General features: G+C 59.1%; 3 protein-coding genes across 3 annotated transcripts in view; 1 reads left to right on the plus strand and 2 right to left on the minus strand.

Moving 5' to 3' along the window:
* Positions 1-3,695, minus strand: part of VOLCADRAFT_92589 (uncharacterized protein) — a gene marked incomplete at both ends in the record, with an annotated part of 8,770 nt that extends 5,075 nt beyond the window's left edge. Inside the window, 5 exons of the mRNA XM_002952022.1 lie at positions 445-582; positions 963-1,121; positions 1,743-1,881; positions 2,073-2,134; positions 3,521-3,695. Coding sequence (XP_002952068.1) covers positions 445-582; positions 963-1,121; positions 1,743-1,881; positions 2,073-2,134; positions 3,521-3,695 — 673 coding nt within the window. The remainder of the gene's footprint in view (positions 1-444; positions 583-962; positions 1,122-1,742; positions 1,882-2,072; positions 2,135-3,520) is intronic.
* A 991-nt stretch (positions 3,696-4,686) lies between these two features.
* On the plus strand, positions 4,687-6,730 carry VOLCADRAFT_92590 (uncharacterized protein; the record flags this gene model as incomplete). Its single annotated transcript, XM_002951952.1, has 5 exons — positions 4,687-4,722; positions 4,816-4,861; positions 4,991-5,324; positions 5,818-6,232; positions 6,533-6,730. 5 exons carry the CDS (start codon positions 4,687-4,689, stop codon positions 6,728-6,730), a joined length of 1,029 nt encoding a protein of 342 aa, XP_002951998.1.
* A 2,136-nt stretch (positions 6,731-8,866) lies between these two features.
* Positions 8,867-12,552, minus strand: VOLCADRAFT_105320 (uncharacterized protein; the record flags this gene model as incomplete). Its single annotated transcript, XM_002952023.1, has 5 exons — positions 8,867-9,628; positions 10,137-10,757; positions 11,178-11,270; positions 11,729-11,836; positions 12,358-12,552. 5 exons carry the CDS (start codon positions 12,550-12,552, stop codon positions 9,488-9,490), a joined length of 1,158 nt encoding a protein of 385 aa, XP_002952069.1. The 3' UTR covers positions 8,867-9,487.
* Positions 12,553-17,960: the final 5,408 nt, after the last annotated feature.

A 17,960-nucleotide genomic window follows, 5' to 3' on the forward strand; every position in this document is an offset into this window, starting at 1 on the left:
GATGGTGGTGGTGCTGGTGGTGGTGGTGGTGGTGGTGGTGGTGGTAGTGGTGGTGGTGGTGGTGGTGGTGGTGGTGGTGGTGGTGGTGGTGGTGGTGGTAGTGGTGGTGGTGGTGGTGGTGGTGGTGGTGGTGGTGGTGGTGGTGGTGGTGGTGGTGGTGGTGGTGGTGGTGGTGGTGGTGGTGGTGGTGGTGGTGGTGGTGGTGGTGGTGGTGGCGCTGGTGGTGGTGGTGGCGCTGGTGGTGGCAGGAGTACTACCGGGTAAACAGATGGTCCCGTACGAAGTGACAAGCCAATCACTACCTTATTGATCCACTGAGCCAACGTACACGTATACACATTACATACATGCTTAACACATACGTACAGCATACTGCAGGCCCCAGGACCTCTCCCCCCCTTAACCCGCTTCCAAATCAAACCCCGTGTCCACTGTCAGACTCACCCGCGTGCTTCACAGGGTGGCGGCGGCGCTCGTTCTCCTGGTACCAGCTCCACCCCAGCCACAGCGCCCCCACCCCCAGCAGGGTGTACAGCACCTGGCTGATGGTCCACCCCGCGGGTAACCAGGAGGGGCGAGGTCCTGAGGAGGCGGGGGGTGGGGGGGAGGGGGGGGCGCCCGAGGGGGGGGGAGTGGTGTTGTAAGCGGTTGTACCAGGCAGAGAAATGAAAGGCGTCATTCGACTGCGGACGAACAGAGGGCCTTGACTGCGGGAGCGGCGAGCAGACGGGTTGGGTGGGTGGGTGGGGAGAGGGGGTTAGGGAGAAGGCGGAGGAGGCGGAGGGAGGCGTGGGGCGTGGGGGGGGGGGGGAGGGGGTTGGGAGGACAAACTGTATAGGGTAATGATGCTACCCTTAGGTGGTCCATAACGCTCAAAAGAGTCCACAGTCCTCCCCCACGCGCACCGCACCGCCACATGCACAGCCGGGCTGCTCGTCCCAACTGACACAACGACCACCTACCGGAGGGTCCGCCCGGGGCGCCGCCGCCACCACTACCGCCACGGCTACCGCCGCCGCCGCCGCCGCCGCCCCCGCCAACGCCCCGGACCCCACCGGGGCCCCCGACACTCCCCACGGCGGGGAATCCGGGACCGCCGCCCAGGGAGGGCGTTACGGGACCTGAGGAGGACGAGGGGGGGGGGAGTGAACGAGCAAGTGTCTTAAAAGGCCCCTGGGGCGGCTGGGGCGGCCGGGGGGAAGTGTTGTCAGTATGTCAGTATGTCTGTATGATCTCTTTCCACGTGAATGCGGCACAACACGTCGGCCGGGGGGGGAAGGGGAGGAGGGCGGAAAAAAAGGGAGTAAACCCAACGCCGGAAGCCGTCAGCTGCAGCTCCCTTCCGCCCATTGAGGCGACACCGCCCCCCTCACCGCCATCGCGACTGCGGCACCCGCCGGCAGCTGCTCAACACCCCCAGTCGCTGAGGTGCGTCACTAAGTACCGCAGTCACCACTTGACCCCTAAGCACTTGGCCCCCTAACAAAAGACGAGCACAGACAGACAGACTGACTGACAGAGAGAAGGAGGGAAAAAACATTTCTGGAGGTTGGGATTGGGTTGCGTGACGAGGGTTGAGGTAGAGATAAAACCTACACGCCCCGAGGGCGGGCTGGCCCAGTGGTAGGGCGACATTAGGAATCCGCATGCGGCACAAAAAAGCTACACGGTTCACGGAGAGCCATGTCAGAAGGAGCCACGTCAGACGGAGCCACGTCAGACGGAAGGCGAGAAAGGCTTACTCGATGTGGGGCCGGGTGAAATGCCCGCGCCCGAAGTGGGTGTGGGTGTTGGTCGCGGCGGCGGCGGGGGTACTCCGGGGCTGGCGGCTGCGGAAGGTGGGGGACTGCTGCTGCTGCTGCTGCGAGCTGCTGGGCGACCCTGGGGAGCGTGAGGGGGGAGGGTCCGGGGGGAACATGTACGCGTGTGTTCATGTACGGTGTGTATGTACGGCATCGTGAGGGGACGAGGGAGAAAAACCAAACCCAGATCACCGCCGGGGGCCTCCCTCCCTCCCTCCCTCCCTCCGACTCCGGTCCGCACCTCCTCCGCCACACCCGCGACCCGCTTACCCCCGGCGTGCTGCTGTACGGCGGCTCAATGGTGGCTCGTACGGCAGTCGAGTAGCGGCGACCTGTATGCCGCGCAGCCCGAAGCGAGCCCGAAGGGTATGCAGCGAGCGCAGGTAGGTACCGGCGACATCGCATGTGGTAGGAGAGGGGGCAGGAGAGCACCATGTTGGTCCGACCAGCGATATGTATGGGGGGCGAGTGCGGCAACAACATGGCTGTCAAGTCAACGACGAGGAGTGTCATAGGAGTCCAAAGCAATACCTTTGCTATCGAGGGGATAGACAGCAGGTCCACAGCGGCTCACAGGATCTACGGAGCGGTGTTGGATCGCAGCTGACGCGTCGCCCTAAATAGGGCCCTAATCAGGACATGTTGCCTAAAATCGCGCAGATGCCCGCAGATCCAGAAGACCCAGCTCGGATATCCACGATTGCGTTGAAAACATGCAATGCACAGAACATAGAAAGTTGATCTCTACACAACCTCTGCACTGGCTTTGACATTTGGTTTCCAAGGGCTGCTGCGCCGCAAAGCTGCGGAGCTGTATGCGCAATATACAGGAGTATTAATAAAAATGAAATGTACAGCTGCTGATGGATCCGGAATCCTATCGGGTCGGTTGACATCTGGGTCGGTCAACTCCTTAGCTGCAGTATTTTTATTGGATTGGCTCCCAACCAAGAAATCTGATTGTACAAAATTGTACGAAGGGATCTGAGCACCGAACAGCGCCATGCCATGTGGACTCAACAAGTGCTGACAAGTCCTCAGCACTTGTTGAGTTGGGGAAACCGGGGACAGTTTTTGGGGCGGGGCTCGATCTGGCGAAGTGACTACTGCGCACATTGTCGCATGTCATGATCGTCCCGGAAACGCACCCGTATGGCGAAGGGGAGGAGTGACCCGTGGGTCTGCGCGCAGCACCGAGCGAGTGCCCACCGTCGAGACCGCTCCGGGTCGCAACCGAGACGCCATCGTGGCTGCCGCCATCGCCTCCTATAGTGCTCTGCAACCCTAAGAAAACGGCCTTCACATCAGCAACAGAAGCATATCAACAGCGGGCGCGGCAAAGCGACAAAGGAAAATTCGGCAGGCCATAAAACAGATTGAAATTTAAGATACCGTTTGGGAAAATCCACCTCCACTTATCCCAAGCTGCTACTTCGGAAGCAGAGTTTTATCTCGCCCGTGCAAGCCATAGCGCCCAAAACGATTAATCCGCGATGTCGCTTATGCGGAGCTGAGCGACCCTGCTCAACCCAAAAATATTGACCTCAAAAGCTGTTGTTGCTGTCGTGCGACCGCTGGCTGCGACTGACGCTTGGCACGCTTCGAAATTACCCTTCCTTGCGTGATTGCGCATCTCGATGGGCTTTTTAAGCCGCGACAAAGCTGCAGAAGATCTAAGGAGCAAGCCGTGTGCCAGAAGCGACATGGGACGGCCTCACCTTGCTTTGATGAAGCGTTGAGGTGAGAGGTTCCGGGATGCAAGGCCGTGTGGCGATGAGATGGGGGATTAGGGCTTCGCAGCGTCAAGGTGAACGTACCAGTAATTCCTTTATGATTACAGAAGGCAAAAATTAAGGCAAGGCTATTGTTAATGACGTTCGTGAAGTAGAACATGGTTGAGCGGTGGGACCTCTAAATTGTGTGGAATGGCGTTGGGCTTGGGTCGCAACCCCCCGCTCGTCCAAGCTGCCATGATGGGATGATGAGGTCATTGTGTGGGTCGCGCTGTTTGCCAGCCCAACCTGGGAGTCCCTCTCGCTATCATGTTCGGTATTACAGGTAAAGTCGGGTATAAAAGGTACAATCTCTCTGTTTTTGGAAACCCATTTCGCTCAGGTGCTGGCTTGAGGTTAACGGACTAATCGAACTTGGGTCCTTGCGTCAGGCCTAGCTGTGACCTTCATTAAACACACAGGGATGATTGTACATCTTGTGCCAGTACAACCCCTCTGTAAGCGTCAAACACCTGGGATGCCACACTGCAGCATCCTTGGCCTTCACACGGTGATGCTTAGGAAGAACGTTGGGGATCCTATGCGTAAAAACGCGTAGTTTTTTGCAACCCCCACAGTAAGCACTGTGGGAGTGTTCTTATGACTAACTTTGGATTTTTAAAACTTTTCGCAGCGCCAGCGACATGGCCCTGATCTCGCTCAGTCACCCGTACGTATAAATTCCACAAGGATTGTAAATTATTTAACGCACAAGTATACTGTCCCACTCCGTAGAGGCCACACGGTGGCCCGTGGTGGCCTGCTTTTTCTCCCGTTATGAATGTCTTGCCTGCAGGGCTACATAAGCAGTTCTCGCCGTTTTTAGGCGTTAAAGAATTTGCGAAGGCAGACTGTTTTTTTCGACAAAACAACCAGCGCACAAGGAGTTCCCAGCCCCGTTCTGATCTGGATCCACTAACCGCTTGGCTAACCGTCGATAACAAGGTTTAACCACCACACGGCATGGCTGATACAACAGCTGCGCACCCAGCTCTTGCACCCCTAACTGCATAGGTTTTAAAAGCGAATAGCAAGTCAACGCTAGCGGTGCTCCAGCTTGAACTTTTGACGTCCCTTACAGAGCCTCGCTATCAGGTTATTACAGTACTACGATGAGCGGACAGAAGCATCACATGCATTGTCGGCTTGTGAGTAGGATTAGCGTTAGTGGCGAATAGGACCATTCTTTGGCGTCCCAGGTGTTGTTGTGTCGAGTAATACAAATCGTTTTTTCCACGCAGGCAGCTAAGAACTACTGTCCAAGATCATATTTAATTGTCTGGCCAGGTGCGAAGTGCAGCGCCTGCCAGGTTCCCAAATTTTAACGAACTTTCGGACCGTCCTTTAGCAGACGAGGATCCACACATTCACTCTTTGGAGTATTGTTCAACCCTGCCTGTACCTACATATGTGCAGGGCGAATTCAGCGCTTGGCAGCTGCTTTGGCTACGCGCGCGGCCTCGGCGCGTTTTCCGTCACTTCCTCGAGAGCGAGATTCGGAAAGACGTAATTACGATGTCCCATACGGACATGTCGCCTTTGAGCCTCAGCACCACTTCTCATCGGCAATTACACGGACTCCGCAAGTCAGAACTGACAAGCCGGTCGTTCTGGGTCCAACGCATGACGCTCTTGGAGGTTCGCACACGCAGCCAGCGAATACTGGTCTCGCGGCCTATGGATGGTACGTGACGACGCAGTCTCCGGGCTCATATGACCAAAAGTCTACGGTATCCTTCTCACGGTACCGGTAGGACAGTTTCGCTGCTTTCCAATCGGGACTTTCCATCTTGGGTGTGCGATTGCTTTACATGTACGCTACCAAGACTGCATGACATCTTTTAATTACCGATGGTCGGCAACAAGCGGCACACGACCTAGGGACTTATTGTGCTGCTTCGGTCTCGCTGGTTTCTTCCCTCTTCCATGTTTAAGCTAATATAAAAAGTATAAGAAAAGCTAGGACACCCGGACACCTCTAAGAGCCCGTCTTCACCACATGCTGTTGTCCACCGCGGCGGAAAGAATTCCTCCGCACATACGATCCTTCTAGCACCTTTTGAGCTCCAAGGAACCTTTCCCTTCGTCGCTCTTGCCTACCTCTTTACCTACGCCCGACAAATTCCATCAACTGCACTTCACCCCGCTTTTTATGAAAAGTACCACGAAACCCAAAATAACATTTCTACACTCCCGTCTTCATATCTTTGCTGCCCCTTCGCGCTTTCCACTTTCCACCGCAGCTACCGCCTATTCGGCCCAGCCTACATTAGCAAGCACGGAGACTGTCTGGTGGCCCGTCTGCTGCCCGGTGCCCGGCTGGAGCTATTGGGCGGTGTGGACGGCGGCGGCGCCACCGCTGTACAAACCGCATCTTCCACCACTCCCGTCGCCACCATGAACCGCGAACCTCCGGCAGGTCGCACCAGCGTCCGGTCCCTCAGCGCTGAGGAGGCGGCTGCGGCGGCGGCGGCGGGTCTGTTGCCCACAGGCGATGGCGAGGACGGCCGCTGGGACGTGCAGTGCATCTCCACCACCACGGATGCGGAGGAGGACGAGGAGGGAGGTGGCGGCGCCGGCGACGACGGCGCGGTGGCGGAATGTGTGCTGGTGGCGGCGTATGTGGAGCTGGGGGGCAGTGCGTCCAGCGTTGATCTGGTGAGCAGCGTTGCGAGGAACAGAAGCTGGGGGGAGGTCTAGAAGGGGATGGAAAGGGGAATGCACGACTGTACGGCGCTACGCCGAGATTGTTTGGTAGTTGGCGTACCTGTGTGCACTGCCCATGCGCATGCGCTGCACATGCACTGTGTCTGTGTCGGGGAGCTCTTTTCTTTTGACAGTGCGGTCTGCCTCCTTTGAACTACCCTCTCCCCCTCCCGCCGCCTTCCCTCACCCGCGCACACACTGACACACACGCTAATACACACACACATACACATATCCTGGTCTTCATCGCAGACGGATGTCCAGCTACAGCCTGCCGTACACCACCGCAACGGCCACACCTACCTTTCGGTTCGCAACCTGCCACCCAGTGCCGTCATCATGCTGAGTGCCGACGGCGACCTCAGCCACCCAGTCAAGGTGACGCCGCCCGAGCCGCCAACGGCAGCTCCGGCGGCCGCCGGCGGGGCGGCTACAGGGAGGGAGGGCTGAGTGAGACCTTTGATGATATGACGTCAGCAGCTGCAGCGCGGCGGTGCGCCCTGAGAGATAGAGATTTAGGTCGTCACCGCTTTCACCAGGTGGTCTCCGTACCCCCCCTGTACTACGTGGGGAGGGGGTGGAAGGGTGAAAGAAATATCAGTTGTTGTTGGTGGTGGTGGTGGGTGGGGTGGTGGGTGTTTCATGCACGGGGGGACCTTCCTTAAAAGGGAAGGGGAGCGCTTCCGAGCCCTCTGGCTGCCCACCCTCGTGTGTATGTATGTATGTGTATATTGTACGCTTATCTGTACATCGCATCTGTATGATGTTGGTGTCTTATGTACCAGTAGCAGTCACGTCACACACTCTCGGCTGCCAGGAGTTTCTGTGTTTGTAGATAGATAGCGGGGCAAATGGCTCCTACCGTATTCTTTTTAGCGCTTTCTATGGGCCCGAAGGCCCTGAGTAGATCCGCATTTTTGTGCAGTTGAGCGCCATATGATGACGTTGGCTGATGTGAGACCTTCGATGACGTCAGTTCTGGGGAAACTTCACTCACCAATGTGCAGCAGTGCACCGGTTGATAGGTAGTTGTCAGTTGGAATTCAGTTGGTAGTTGTCAGTTGCCGTACCCTGTGGGTAGCCATACCATAACAAGATCTATCGCCCCATGCCTTGGGCGGTCGCTTTGAGGGTGCCGTCTGAGGGATTCTTTGTTGATTGAGAGCATGGCGTTGGCGGGGGGGGGAGAGAGATGTCGTTGGGTCGCCATTCCCTTATCATACCATGATGCGAGCCTCGGATTGAGCCTCGGATTGAAATGAAACCCTCGAGTATTTTTTTTCCAAATGTCAATTTCGCACAATTGCACATGTGAGAGAGTGCATATATGTCTCGTTGATACCTCTATTGGGGTCCAAACGGCGTGTAGATGTGTGATGGCTCCTTCCCGTGTGCCGGGCCCAGGGTCCCCTACCGCACCGGGCCGCATATCTGCTTCCTTGCCAAGAAGGGGCTCCCTCCTTGGTTGGGGTCGCGTGCATTCTTTGCTGCTGGTGTTGTAGTACGTGGATTTGTTGCTTTTTTTGTTGGGACTCTATTCATATTACGGGTGCAAGTCCTCGCGCACATTGCGTCGCTGCCGTTTTACTTGGCGAAAGAGAGCCGGGGGCCCCGCATTGCCAGGGGTTAATCCGCCCCGGCGCTGGCTGCTTGTCCATGCACACGGCCTTTTACGGCAGATCGAGTGCTGAGTACTGGTAGCGCCAGTTCGATAGGTGGTTGCTCGAGCTCGTGAGGTACCGGTAGGTGAGTTTCAATTCGGAGTGAATGCTTTGGTTGTGCAATTGTACAATGTTAACCAGAGCCTGATGTGGTACGGTGGTGTGTGCGAGAAGCTCTTGTGTGTTGGCGCCACACTGCGCGGGAATCAACTTCTTTGTGGGCATGTCATCTGATGGGGGGCCTTATTCATCCATAATTGACACATAAGTGAATATGTAAACTGTGTACACAGGAATCCCTCCAAACCCTCTGATTAGTTGTGCAGGCATTGTAGCACACGTTTATCTGCGACTGAGTGCTCTTGAGTGCTCTGCCTGTAACGATTAGTTGACTGCAACAGCGAGACATGCAACAGCTGATGGATGGACGGATAGATGGATGAATGGACGGATGGGTGGATGGATAGATGGACAGACGGACGGACACAATGTAGCAGGTGGGACAGGTGAATGGCGGTGTGGGCGGAGGAGGCCACGTGCAAGTTCCCCCCCGCGGGGGGGGGGAAGGGCAACGGCGGCGGGGGGTACTTCTGGCTGCTGTGGCTGCTAGTCACTATGCGATGATGTTCCGAGCTGGGGGTGAGCTAGGAAGTTCACCAACGTGGCGGTGGTAATAGCAGTAGTAGTAGTAGTAGTAGTAGTAGTAGTAGTAGTAGTAGTAATGGTGGTAGTGCAACTATCGCTTTTGCAGCGGAGCACGCGAAAGGGGCTGACGTCATGCGGTGTTAGGGATTGTTGTTGCAGTAATAATGGCTGTTAGAGACACAGGAGGGTTTGTTCGATTTCCCGAACATGCGCCCTGTGTCTGTGAGGCTGTCAGGAAGTGTTGGTAAATCTTGGTGGTGGTTGTGCACCGGCTGATGGAGGACTCGAAACTTTTTAAATTGTGTTATAATTGGCGCGATGACTAGGAAATGGGAAACACGCAAATAATGCAACCTTCAAGCGGATATGGTTACCCAAGTGGATTTGATGGTGATCATTCATCCAATCTTGCGGCAGGTACGCTACCCAATGCTGCTAAAAACAACACGGCAGCCTCGTTCGCTATGAAACAATAGTTCCTATACGAACAAAAGTCGCAGGCCACGTACGACGTTGGTCGTACCAATCCACCCACCCGTCCATACTGTCCTCATGTACCCCAACAGGCATACGGAGGAGAGGTGTAAATCCTTACCACCCTAACAGTCCGGGGGAGCCGCTACTCAACCGTAACAGTCTCTCTAATAAGAACCGCCATTGACCGCGTGATGGGCCCCCGATCTCAAGACCGCCGTACGCAGTTTGCACCCCTGCCGTGTCCTGTCCTGCCCCTCCTGCTGTGTCCCGTTCCCCCTGCACCCCAACGAACACCACATCCCTCCATCATCATTTCAAACTACCATGACGCGATGCTGCGTGACGTTACATACACACAGACACACACACGGGAGCTGTGTCGCCACTCGCGACTCGCGGGGCCCAAACATTAAACGTCACGGCTTCAGCTGGCGGCTTTGATGGCGCACTTAGCCGCCAGGCTGGCTCTTGCCCGGCTCATGGCCTCCAGCGCCAGGTCCAGTCGCCGACCTACATCTCTGGTATCCATGGCTAGCAGCCGGGTGCGCACCATGTACATGCGCTCCTAGGGTGGTGCGTGCGATGTTGTGATGTGGGGGGGTTTGAGGGGGAGGGCGCGGGGTGTGAATTTTCTTCATAAATGGTAATCCAAAATAACAGCATCGTTATCCTAAAATTTTATAAAACCAACATTATTTTTCTAGTTTACGGGAGTGGGCCCGAAAGGAGGAGGAGGAGCGTGTCCGTGCTCAGATAAACACCACCACCACCAGCACGGAGATGACATGCGTGTGTGTGTGTGGGGGGGGAACGATGGCTGTGGTGGGGGCCGTGGAGAACGACCCGGGTAAGGTGGGTGGGCGGAGGGGGGCTGGGGGGAGGGGGAGGAGGAGAAAGGATCGGCGGCAGCTGGTAGTGCCGGTAGTAGAGGAGGAGACGCACACACACACACACACACACACAGAGGCAATCGTTCGACTGGCCCCGGCCTTCCCTGCATCACGGCGTTCTGTCCACAACACCCGCACCAGAACCCTGCTGTACCCACTGGCCACTGAACCCGTGTGCCGTACCTCCGTACTGGCGTGCGGCAGCCACTGCAATGAAGCCCAGGACAGCCGCACCGCCCCCTCCGGGTCGAAGTCCTCCTCGCCGTCGTCGTCGACCCCGGTGTTTGCTGCGGGTCCCTCCGTCCTAACCACCACATGGGCCCCAACACCTGCTTGAGCTGATGCCGCCGCGTGGTGCCCCCCTCTGCCCTCGCCAACCCCGCCTGCGACCAGTGCACCCTCCCCATCTGCTTGGTTCCCGAGGGACGATCTGTGGCGGTGAGATGGAAGCGACATCGCCCCGTCGGTGGCTGCGGCGCCGGAACCGCCGCCGCCGTCGCAGCTGTTGCCGGCGGCGCTGTTGTCCCGGCCGCTACTTGTACTGCAAACGTTGCGGTCGTAGTTGTCGTGAACGGAACCGCTCGCGCCCGGGTCGCCACCGGCGCCGCGACCGCTGGCTGTGCCGCCTGCTGCGAAGAGCGGTTCTTGTCCTGCAAGACCCGGTTCCGGGTCCATGCAGCCGTGCACCCCGGGAGAGGGCTGCTGTATCCCCGGCGTTATGGGCGCCGCATACAGCCAGCGCATGGCCTGCTGCAGCGCCGCGGTCTCATCACACCGGAACTTGGACGCCAGGTTCTGCACGTCCTGTGGGTATACGACACAGCCGTGCACACGGCCGTACGGCAGATGTGAGAACCGTACAGAGACGCTGGTGCAGTGCTGCTTGTCACCGAGCAGCCGGCAAGTCAGGCCTAGCCGCGTAGGCCGGCAGGTAGGCAGCTAGCAAGCCGCGACTCCTCATCTGGCAAGGCTCTTGAGATGCAAACATGGGCATCACACAACCGTCGGCACCTTTCCTTGGAAGCTTCAATTCACCCACTCACCCAGCCGTCAGGCCCCCTCTCCCTCCCTCCCTCTCTCTCTCTCTCTCTCTCTCTCTCCCCCCTCCCCCTCTCTCTCCCCCTCTCTCTCCCTCTCTCTCCCTCTCTCTGTCTCTCTCTCCCCCGCTTGGCCCTACAAGACCCCACGTATGTGCAGCCTAGGGAAGCGACCTATCCGACCTACCCGCAGAATGTCCTGCAGCTGTGTCACCTTGCTCCTCAGCTCCTCCTGCTGATCCGCCGCCAGCGGAGTGGGCTGGTCGGGTAGGGGGTACACCTTCGGAGTGGCGCGGGTGGGGTGGGAAGGGGAGGATAGGGGTGAGTGAGGGAAAGCTGCATCAGACCAGCGCCATGAAAACATTCTGCAATCTGTAGCAGTGGTCAAAGTGAGTGGTGGCGGTGGTGTGATCTAGGAGTGAGGAGACCAATCTTTGGCTGTGGCTAGGAGGTCGTGGCCGGGGCAGAGGCGGCGACTCTCCAAACCAGTCAGCCGCGGGGATGTCAAATGAATGCCAGTCTCGTTCCCTCGCTTGTCGGCGAGCTGGCAACTGTCGCTACCCCCGAGGGGGGAAAGAGCAGCGCCGCGAAGCCGGTAAATGAGACCTCGATACAGCTCCCCTCTAGCCCTCCTCCAACTCCTATGCATAACCCCTCCCCTCCTCCTCCTCCTCCTACACCCTCCTCCTCCCTCCCCCTATTACGAGCTACCACCCACCAGCCGCCACTCAGTCCCACCTGCGCTCGCAAGTACGGCCCGGTCTGGGGCAGTCCGCTGATACCCAGCCGGGCCTCCCCCCGGATGCGAACCAGGTAACCGCCAGTGTACGGCTTGGCACTCAGCACCTGCGCAAGGAAAAGCCATTCGGTTCGCCACGCAGGTTGTACGGCATATGGTACGGCAATACAGCAGGAAATTGGGTCTTCCAATGCTTGGCCACCTGAGAGTGTGTGTGTGTGTGTATTTTATCCCCAGGAACCCCGCTGCTGCTGCTGCTCATCCGGATGGTCCACTGACCCCCTCCGCGCCGGTCGGGGCCTGGTGCAGGGCCCGGCGGCCCTCCCCCTTGTCCACAGTTCCGTCCAGACGTCCACAAAGCCCCCTCCATTTTCACTAACTGCCCATTACGACATTCCAGAGCCCGCGGGCTGGCCCGTGAACTGAACGCAGTCAGTCAGTCAGTCAGTCAGTCAATCCAGCGCCCGCACTCAACAGCCGTTATAGCCGAGGGGGAGAAGGTGCCCGCACCCCCTCTGTCTCAACACCACAAAAAGTCCAAATTCCGACCCCGAGATCCTCCTCCCTTGTGTCATCCTATCACCCCTGTCATATTGTCGTGTCGTAGGGATTTGCCGTACAGCCGTACCTGTACCAAGCAGCCGCAGGACAGCGAGAAGTTGTACCCCCCGACGAAGGCCCCCGGCCCCGCATCTGCCTCGCTGATCTCATCCCCCAAGAACGGCTCCAGAACCGCCGTAGCCATGAGCTTGTGCTCCGAAGCCATACACTCCTCCACCAGGGAGATGAAGTGCGGTTCGTACAGGTGGAGAGTCTTAGTCATACCTTGATGGAAACAAGGGAAATGTGGTTGGGGGGAGGGAAGTGTGTGTGTATGCGTGTGTATATATATAAGGGGGGGGTCCGGTGAGCTGCGGACGGGAGGGACGGACGGTGTGGTGGGAAATGGCCTAGGATTGCAGGTATATGGGCTGATTAGTGGCTTAGTGTTAGTGATGGTTATAGCGATGGGGGAAGGCAGTATGGGGCAACGGGCTGACCGATGGGACGAGGCCGCGAAGGGGCCGCAAAAGGCCGATGTGTGTGGCGGCAGGTGTGGGCCAGCAAGGCTGCAATTTGCAAGGGAATCTTCTACGCCGGCCCCACATGGTTCTTCGGTAATCTGTCGGTGACATTTCACTGCTTGGCTCGATTTAAGTGGCATGATAGCGCCCGCATGTTGGCGCCCCGCACGAACCGCACCACCAGGGAAAGGGGTCCTAGGACAGCTTGCCCACTCTCACCAGGCAGGAACACGCCGACGGGTTGGACAGGAAACAGCGGTAGCTCATGTGGTATCGCCAGATGGCTTGGAGCCGTTGCATAGCCTGCAGACAACCATGGCGCCAGCTTGTCGTCGACTCGCGATCCGCAATTGGACGTTCGGCGAAACATGCCCAAATGGAAAACTTACAACGTGTCCTTAATTTAGTACACTGTCTTGGCAAGGTACCTAGCCTAGGCCTGCGCCTGGTGAGCCATGTTGGTGGATAGTGCATCTGTCTCAGCATCATATAAATTGCAAAGTTTAAAGGGAACGCTAAGACGATCTAATTGTGACAGTCATGTGAAGTAACTTCGTCAGAGTGCAATCTAAAAAACATGTGGTCAACGGAGTCGCAACTGAATTTCCCGATTAGTCCCAGGGGCTACTTGCTAAGTTCCCGAGGCCCCAAAAACTAATACATATCAGACTTGTTTATATTATGTTCAATAGCACATAGTGTTTCCTTTTACTTTACTTCCTGTTTGTCGCGCTGCGACACACGACGCAAAACCGACCGAGTTCTGCGGGTAAACGACAACCGTCCATCGAGCATTCAGCAACACAAGCTACGCGCCTACATGAACACAAGACGATGCGCATGATTCCTTCACTTGTCAATAGTTTTATGAGACGAATCGAAAGCGTTCCGTCATGCCGACTAGCCCAGTGATTCGTCACGCCATCTAGCCAGATGAACAGTTGGAAACGATGGGAGACCTCCAGTCCACCTCCAGTCCAGTCCAATGGAAATGTTCCCGGAAATCCAGTCCCGCTGATGTATTGCCAAACCTGCCGTTTGGAGCAGAGGTGCCAACCTGTGCCAACCAACCTAGCCGACCACCGACTAAATTCATCAAGGTGCTGCGCACCAAAGAGCCCGCAGAACGCCAATCACTATCACAAGCCCTTTAGACACTCCTGCACATGAAGTGCAAACTGCAGTATCATTCGTTGATAGCGTGTGTTGAGATTTCTACACTCGTATCCAAGTGAGAGACAGACATGCCAGCGATGACACGGCTTGCCTGCGCCCCGCAGCGGCAGCTACGTGTTCGGGTCCCAGGCTGGCATGCTAGCCTTGCGGGCAGCAGCCGAGCCCTCCGGCGTGTACACACCAGCTGCAGTGGGGATTCTCAGCGATGGCGTCAGCGACCGTCTGGAACAGTCCATTCGTCCACCCATGCATCCGTTTTCACTTGCCCAACCGTTCAATTAACAATCCCGCTCAGGTCAGGTCCACAACGTCGTCATCATCGTCATCGCTCAAGGTCAGGTCGACATGTTCGGTTGCGGTCGCTGCAGCTGCTGCTGCCGCCGCTGCCATTCCAGCAGGACCCGCGGCCACCCGGCCTCCATCGCCGCCGCCACCGCTACCGTTGGCGGCCCCGTCACCCCTGTTCAGCCGCTTGGATGGTGACGCCATTAAGGATCCGCCAGCACTCGGCCGCCGATCCCCCGGCTGTAGCTGCTGCTGCTGCTGCTGCCCCTGTCCTGGTGGACCGTGTCCTGGCCCACCAGCCATGTCGGGGGCTCTCCCCGTCGGAGCTGCTGCCCCCTGCGATGCCGACGGGACCCCCTGGGCCTTGTCCGGAAAGAGCCTCCTTGCCAGTCGCTCTCGCCGCGCCACCCCTGGACTCTCCCCCTCAGACCCCGTCCATCCCCCATCCTGCTGCTGCCCGTGCTGCAGCTCTTCCTGCTGCTGAGCTGCCTCATCCTGCCCCGGCACCTGCCCCTGCTGCTCCCGCTGCTGCTGCTGCTGCTCCCGCTGCTGTAGTAGTTGTAATTCCTCCTGGATGCTATGACGGCATGTTGCTCTGGGCTTTACCGCTGACCCCACCGCCATCTCTTCGTCCACCACCTCGGCTGCCGCCCAGCCACCCCCGCCGAGCCGGGTTCCCAGCCGCTTCTCCCCGCTGTCACCCGCCCCCTCGTGACTCTGGTCCTGCCGGGTACTGCCAGCCGCAGGGCCGCTGCAACGCATACGGGTGCGCGCACCAGGCGCCGCAAATGCCCTCGGGCTCTCCGTCAAGTCCATTACCTCCAGATCCGCGCGTTGCGTCCCCACCCCGGCCCCGCCCTCGCCAGTGGCGCCTGCGCGGCCTCGCTCCGGTGAGGGCCCCTCATCCTCGTCTGTAGCAGCGGCCGCTGCTGCTGCTGCTGCTGTTGCTGCCGCAGCAGCAGCAGCGGCACGGCTACTGCCGCCCCCAGCGGGCTCCTCTCGCCCAGGCCCCGGGCCTGTGTGCTGCGCCCGAAAGGGCCGCTCCTTGCAAGGACCCCCTGATGCAGTCGCAGTAGCAACGTGTTCGTGTCCTTGGACGCCGCAACCGCCGCCGCCGCCTCGACTCCGGGCAACCGCTGGCTGCTGCTGCGGCGGCGGAGGCGGCGGAGGCCTCATTTGCCGCCTATCACCGCTGCGGCCCCCCGGCTGTGACGCGCAGGCAAGCAGTTCGTCTAGCGACGTTGGAATAACGTCGTCAAGATCATCGTGCATCGCGCCAGAGCGGCCTCCGTATTCTTCGCCATCCTCCGCCTCTTCCGCCGCGGCGGCCGTCGGCCCCTTGCCGTCGCCGTCGTCGTCACCCCATAACGCAACCATCCCGCCTCCCCCCCCGCCCGCCCCTGGCGCCTCGCTTCCCCCCGGCCTGCCCCAGGCAGCAGGCTGGCTGGAGCCCGGACCCGCTCCTGGCCCCACCAATGCGGCCGCTACGCCACCAACACCGCCGCCAGAACCGCCGCCAGCTCCTCCAGTTCTCCGACCCTCCCCGTCGTTGCACTGCGTTAAGTTCACCATTTCAAAGTCCTCATCGCCGTGGTAATCCCTCTCGCCGTTGTTGCGACCAGCCCCCAAGTCACCCGTCCCCTCAGCCCATGAAGCTGTTCTACAACAGTCAACACCGCTGGTGAGGGCGGCGACGCCGCTCACATGGGCGCCGTACACTGCCCGTGGCCCCGCCGTCGCCCGCGGTTGCAGCTGTTGGGCGGAAGTGGTCGGTGCCGGTGCTGCAGCAGCGCTGCCGCCGGCGCCCATTCTGAGGAAGCGATGCATGATGTCACTGCTGCCCTCTGATGTGCCCGACCGCGTGACGCGAGTTCCGCCTCCACCGCCGTTATTGGCGCCGCGAGAGCCGCCTCCGCCACCGCCTCCGCCGGTACCGCTGATTCCGCCTGGGGAGCTGATTTCGCTCGTGGCGGCGGCAGCGGCTGCGCCCTTGCCTCGGCCCTTCTTCTTGGGTGGCTCCGCCAGCTTGGCCTGGTGGGGCGGGGTGGGGTAGGTGGGGTGCGGGGGGTTGCCGGTGGGGGAAACGTGGGGACCGCGTTAACTTGCGCACCATCGTATCTTCATCACCTGTCAGGACGTGTGTGTCAGGCCGGCCACAATTCAATGTTTGAACAGCATGTGAGGTATGTGTGTATGTATGTATGTATGTATGTATGTATGTATGTATGTATGTATGTATGTATGTATGTATGTATGTATGTATGTATGTATGTATGTATGTATGACGTTGATTACACTGTGGGCTGAAAAGCCGGGGGCCCAGGGCCGAAGCACAGCGCGGGGGGCGGGTGCATACGGCTGGTTAGTCTCATGCACTCCGCCCCCGGGTCAGGCCGCACGGGAAACGACGGCCGGCACGCAACAGCGCTTGTTTGGCGCTCCAACTAGACGGGATCTATGCCCGTTGGTCTCCTAACATAAACGAAGTCGCAACTGGGGGGCTCTTCCTGCCGACCGAACGAACCGAGCACCTCAGAGAGCTCGCTACCAGGACCTGGGCGACCGGGAGCCCGACGAGTCATCCCGAGTCATCCCGAGTCATCCCGACGGGATCTATGCCCGTTGGTCTCCTAACATAAACGAAGTCGCAACTGGGGGGCTCTTCCTGCCGACCGAACGAACCGAGCATCTCAGAGAGCTCGCAACCAGGACCTGGGCGACCGGGAGCCCGACGAGTCATCCCGGGCTGGGGAGGTCACCAAGCTCAAAAATCCTCACGCAAAAAAAAGAGCGCAAAGAGCTCACACCACAAGACGCCAAACAGCCTCCTGAGACTACTACCCTCCTCCGCCTCTCCCTCCCTGGGCTAGTCCAGGGGAGATAGCCCCCGTCGGGGGGGTAACACCGCACAAGTCCGCGCCCTTCCACAGCACTGGGTCTAACTTGAAAAGTACTCAAACGGGAAGACCCTGCGGCAACGCAGGGCGATCAAGCCTCCGGAAACCACAGGGGGGGAGGGTAGCCAGCTCGGCGCCCCCCCAATACCGCTCTACCAAGACGGCTGGTTCCCAAGATCCTATCTCACCTAGACGCCGCAACACGAAAAAACCCGGTCTCGTACCCTGAAGAACCTAGTCCTGCACCACGCGCGCACCTTCGAGTACGGCCCCTCCTTCTGGGTGCCCACCTCCCCCTCATCCGCGCCCTCGCTACGGCCACCTGTTTCCACTCACCACCCCTCAACCCTACATCCTCTTGGTGCTCTCTCTGCCTCTTCCCCTCCCCCCCCGGCTCTCCCCGCCCTTTCCCCGGTCTCCCCCCCCTCCGCCGGTACGGCTCCCCCAGGCAAATACACCCTGCCTCCCCCATGTCCCCTTGCGCGGCACCCCCCCAAGCCCCATCCCTGATCCCGCCCCCCTCGCAACCTTTCCCCTCAACCTCCCTCTCGACCTCCCTACCACCCCCACCACCTCAAATCCCCCCTCCGCGCCTCGACACCCTATCCCCTTATCCCCTAAACTCCAGCTCCCGCCGCGTCCGCTTGACCATTAGGTCGTGATGTCCACCGCCTCCGCGCAGCGCAGTGCTCCCCCGACGATTGACAGGATCGGGTGGTGGGGTCCCACTCCGTCCCAGCCCCGCCTTGGGACATTGAGCGCGGTGAAAGAGCGCAAGCGCGCCCAGAAGTCCACTACTGCCCGAGCGC

The sequence above is a fragment of the Volvox carteri genome (assembly GCF_000143455.1).
Source record: "Volvox carteri f. nagariensis unplaced genomic scaffold VOLCAscaffold_27, whole genome shotgun sequence".
Classification (NCBI taxonomy): Eukaryota; Viridiplantae; Chlorophyta; class Chlorophyceae; order Chlamydomonadales; family Volvocaceae; genus Volvox; species Volvox carteri.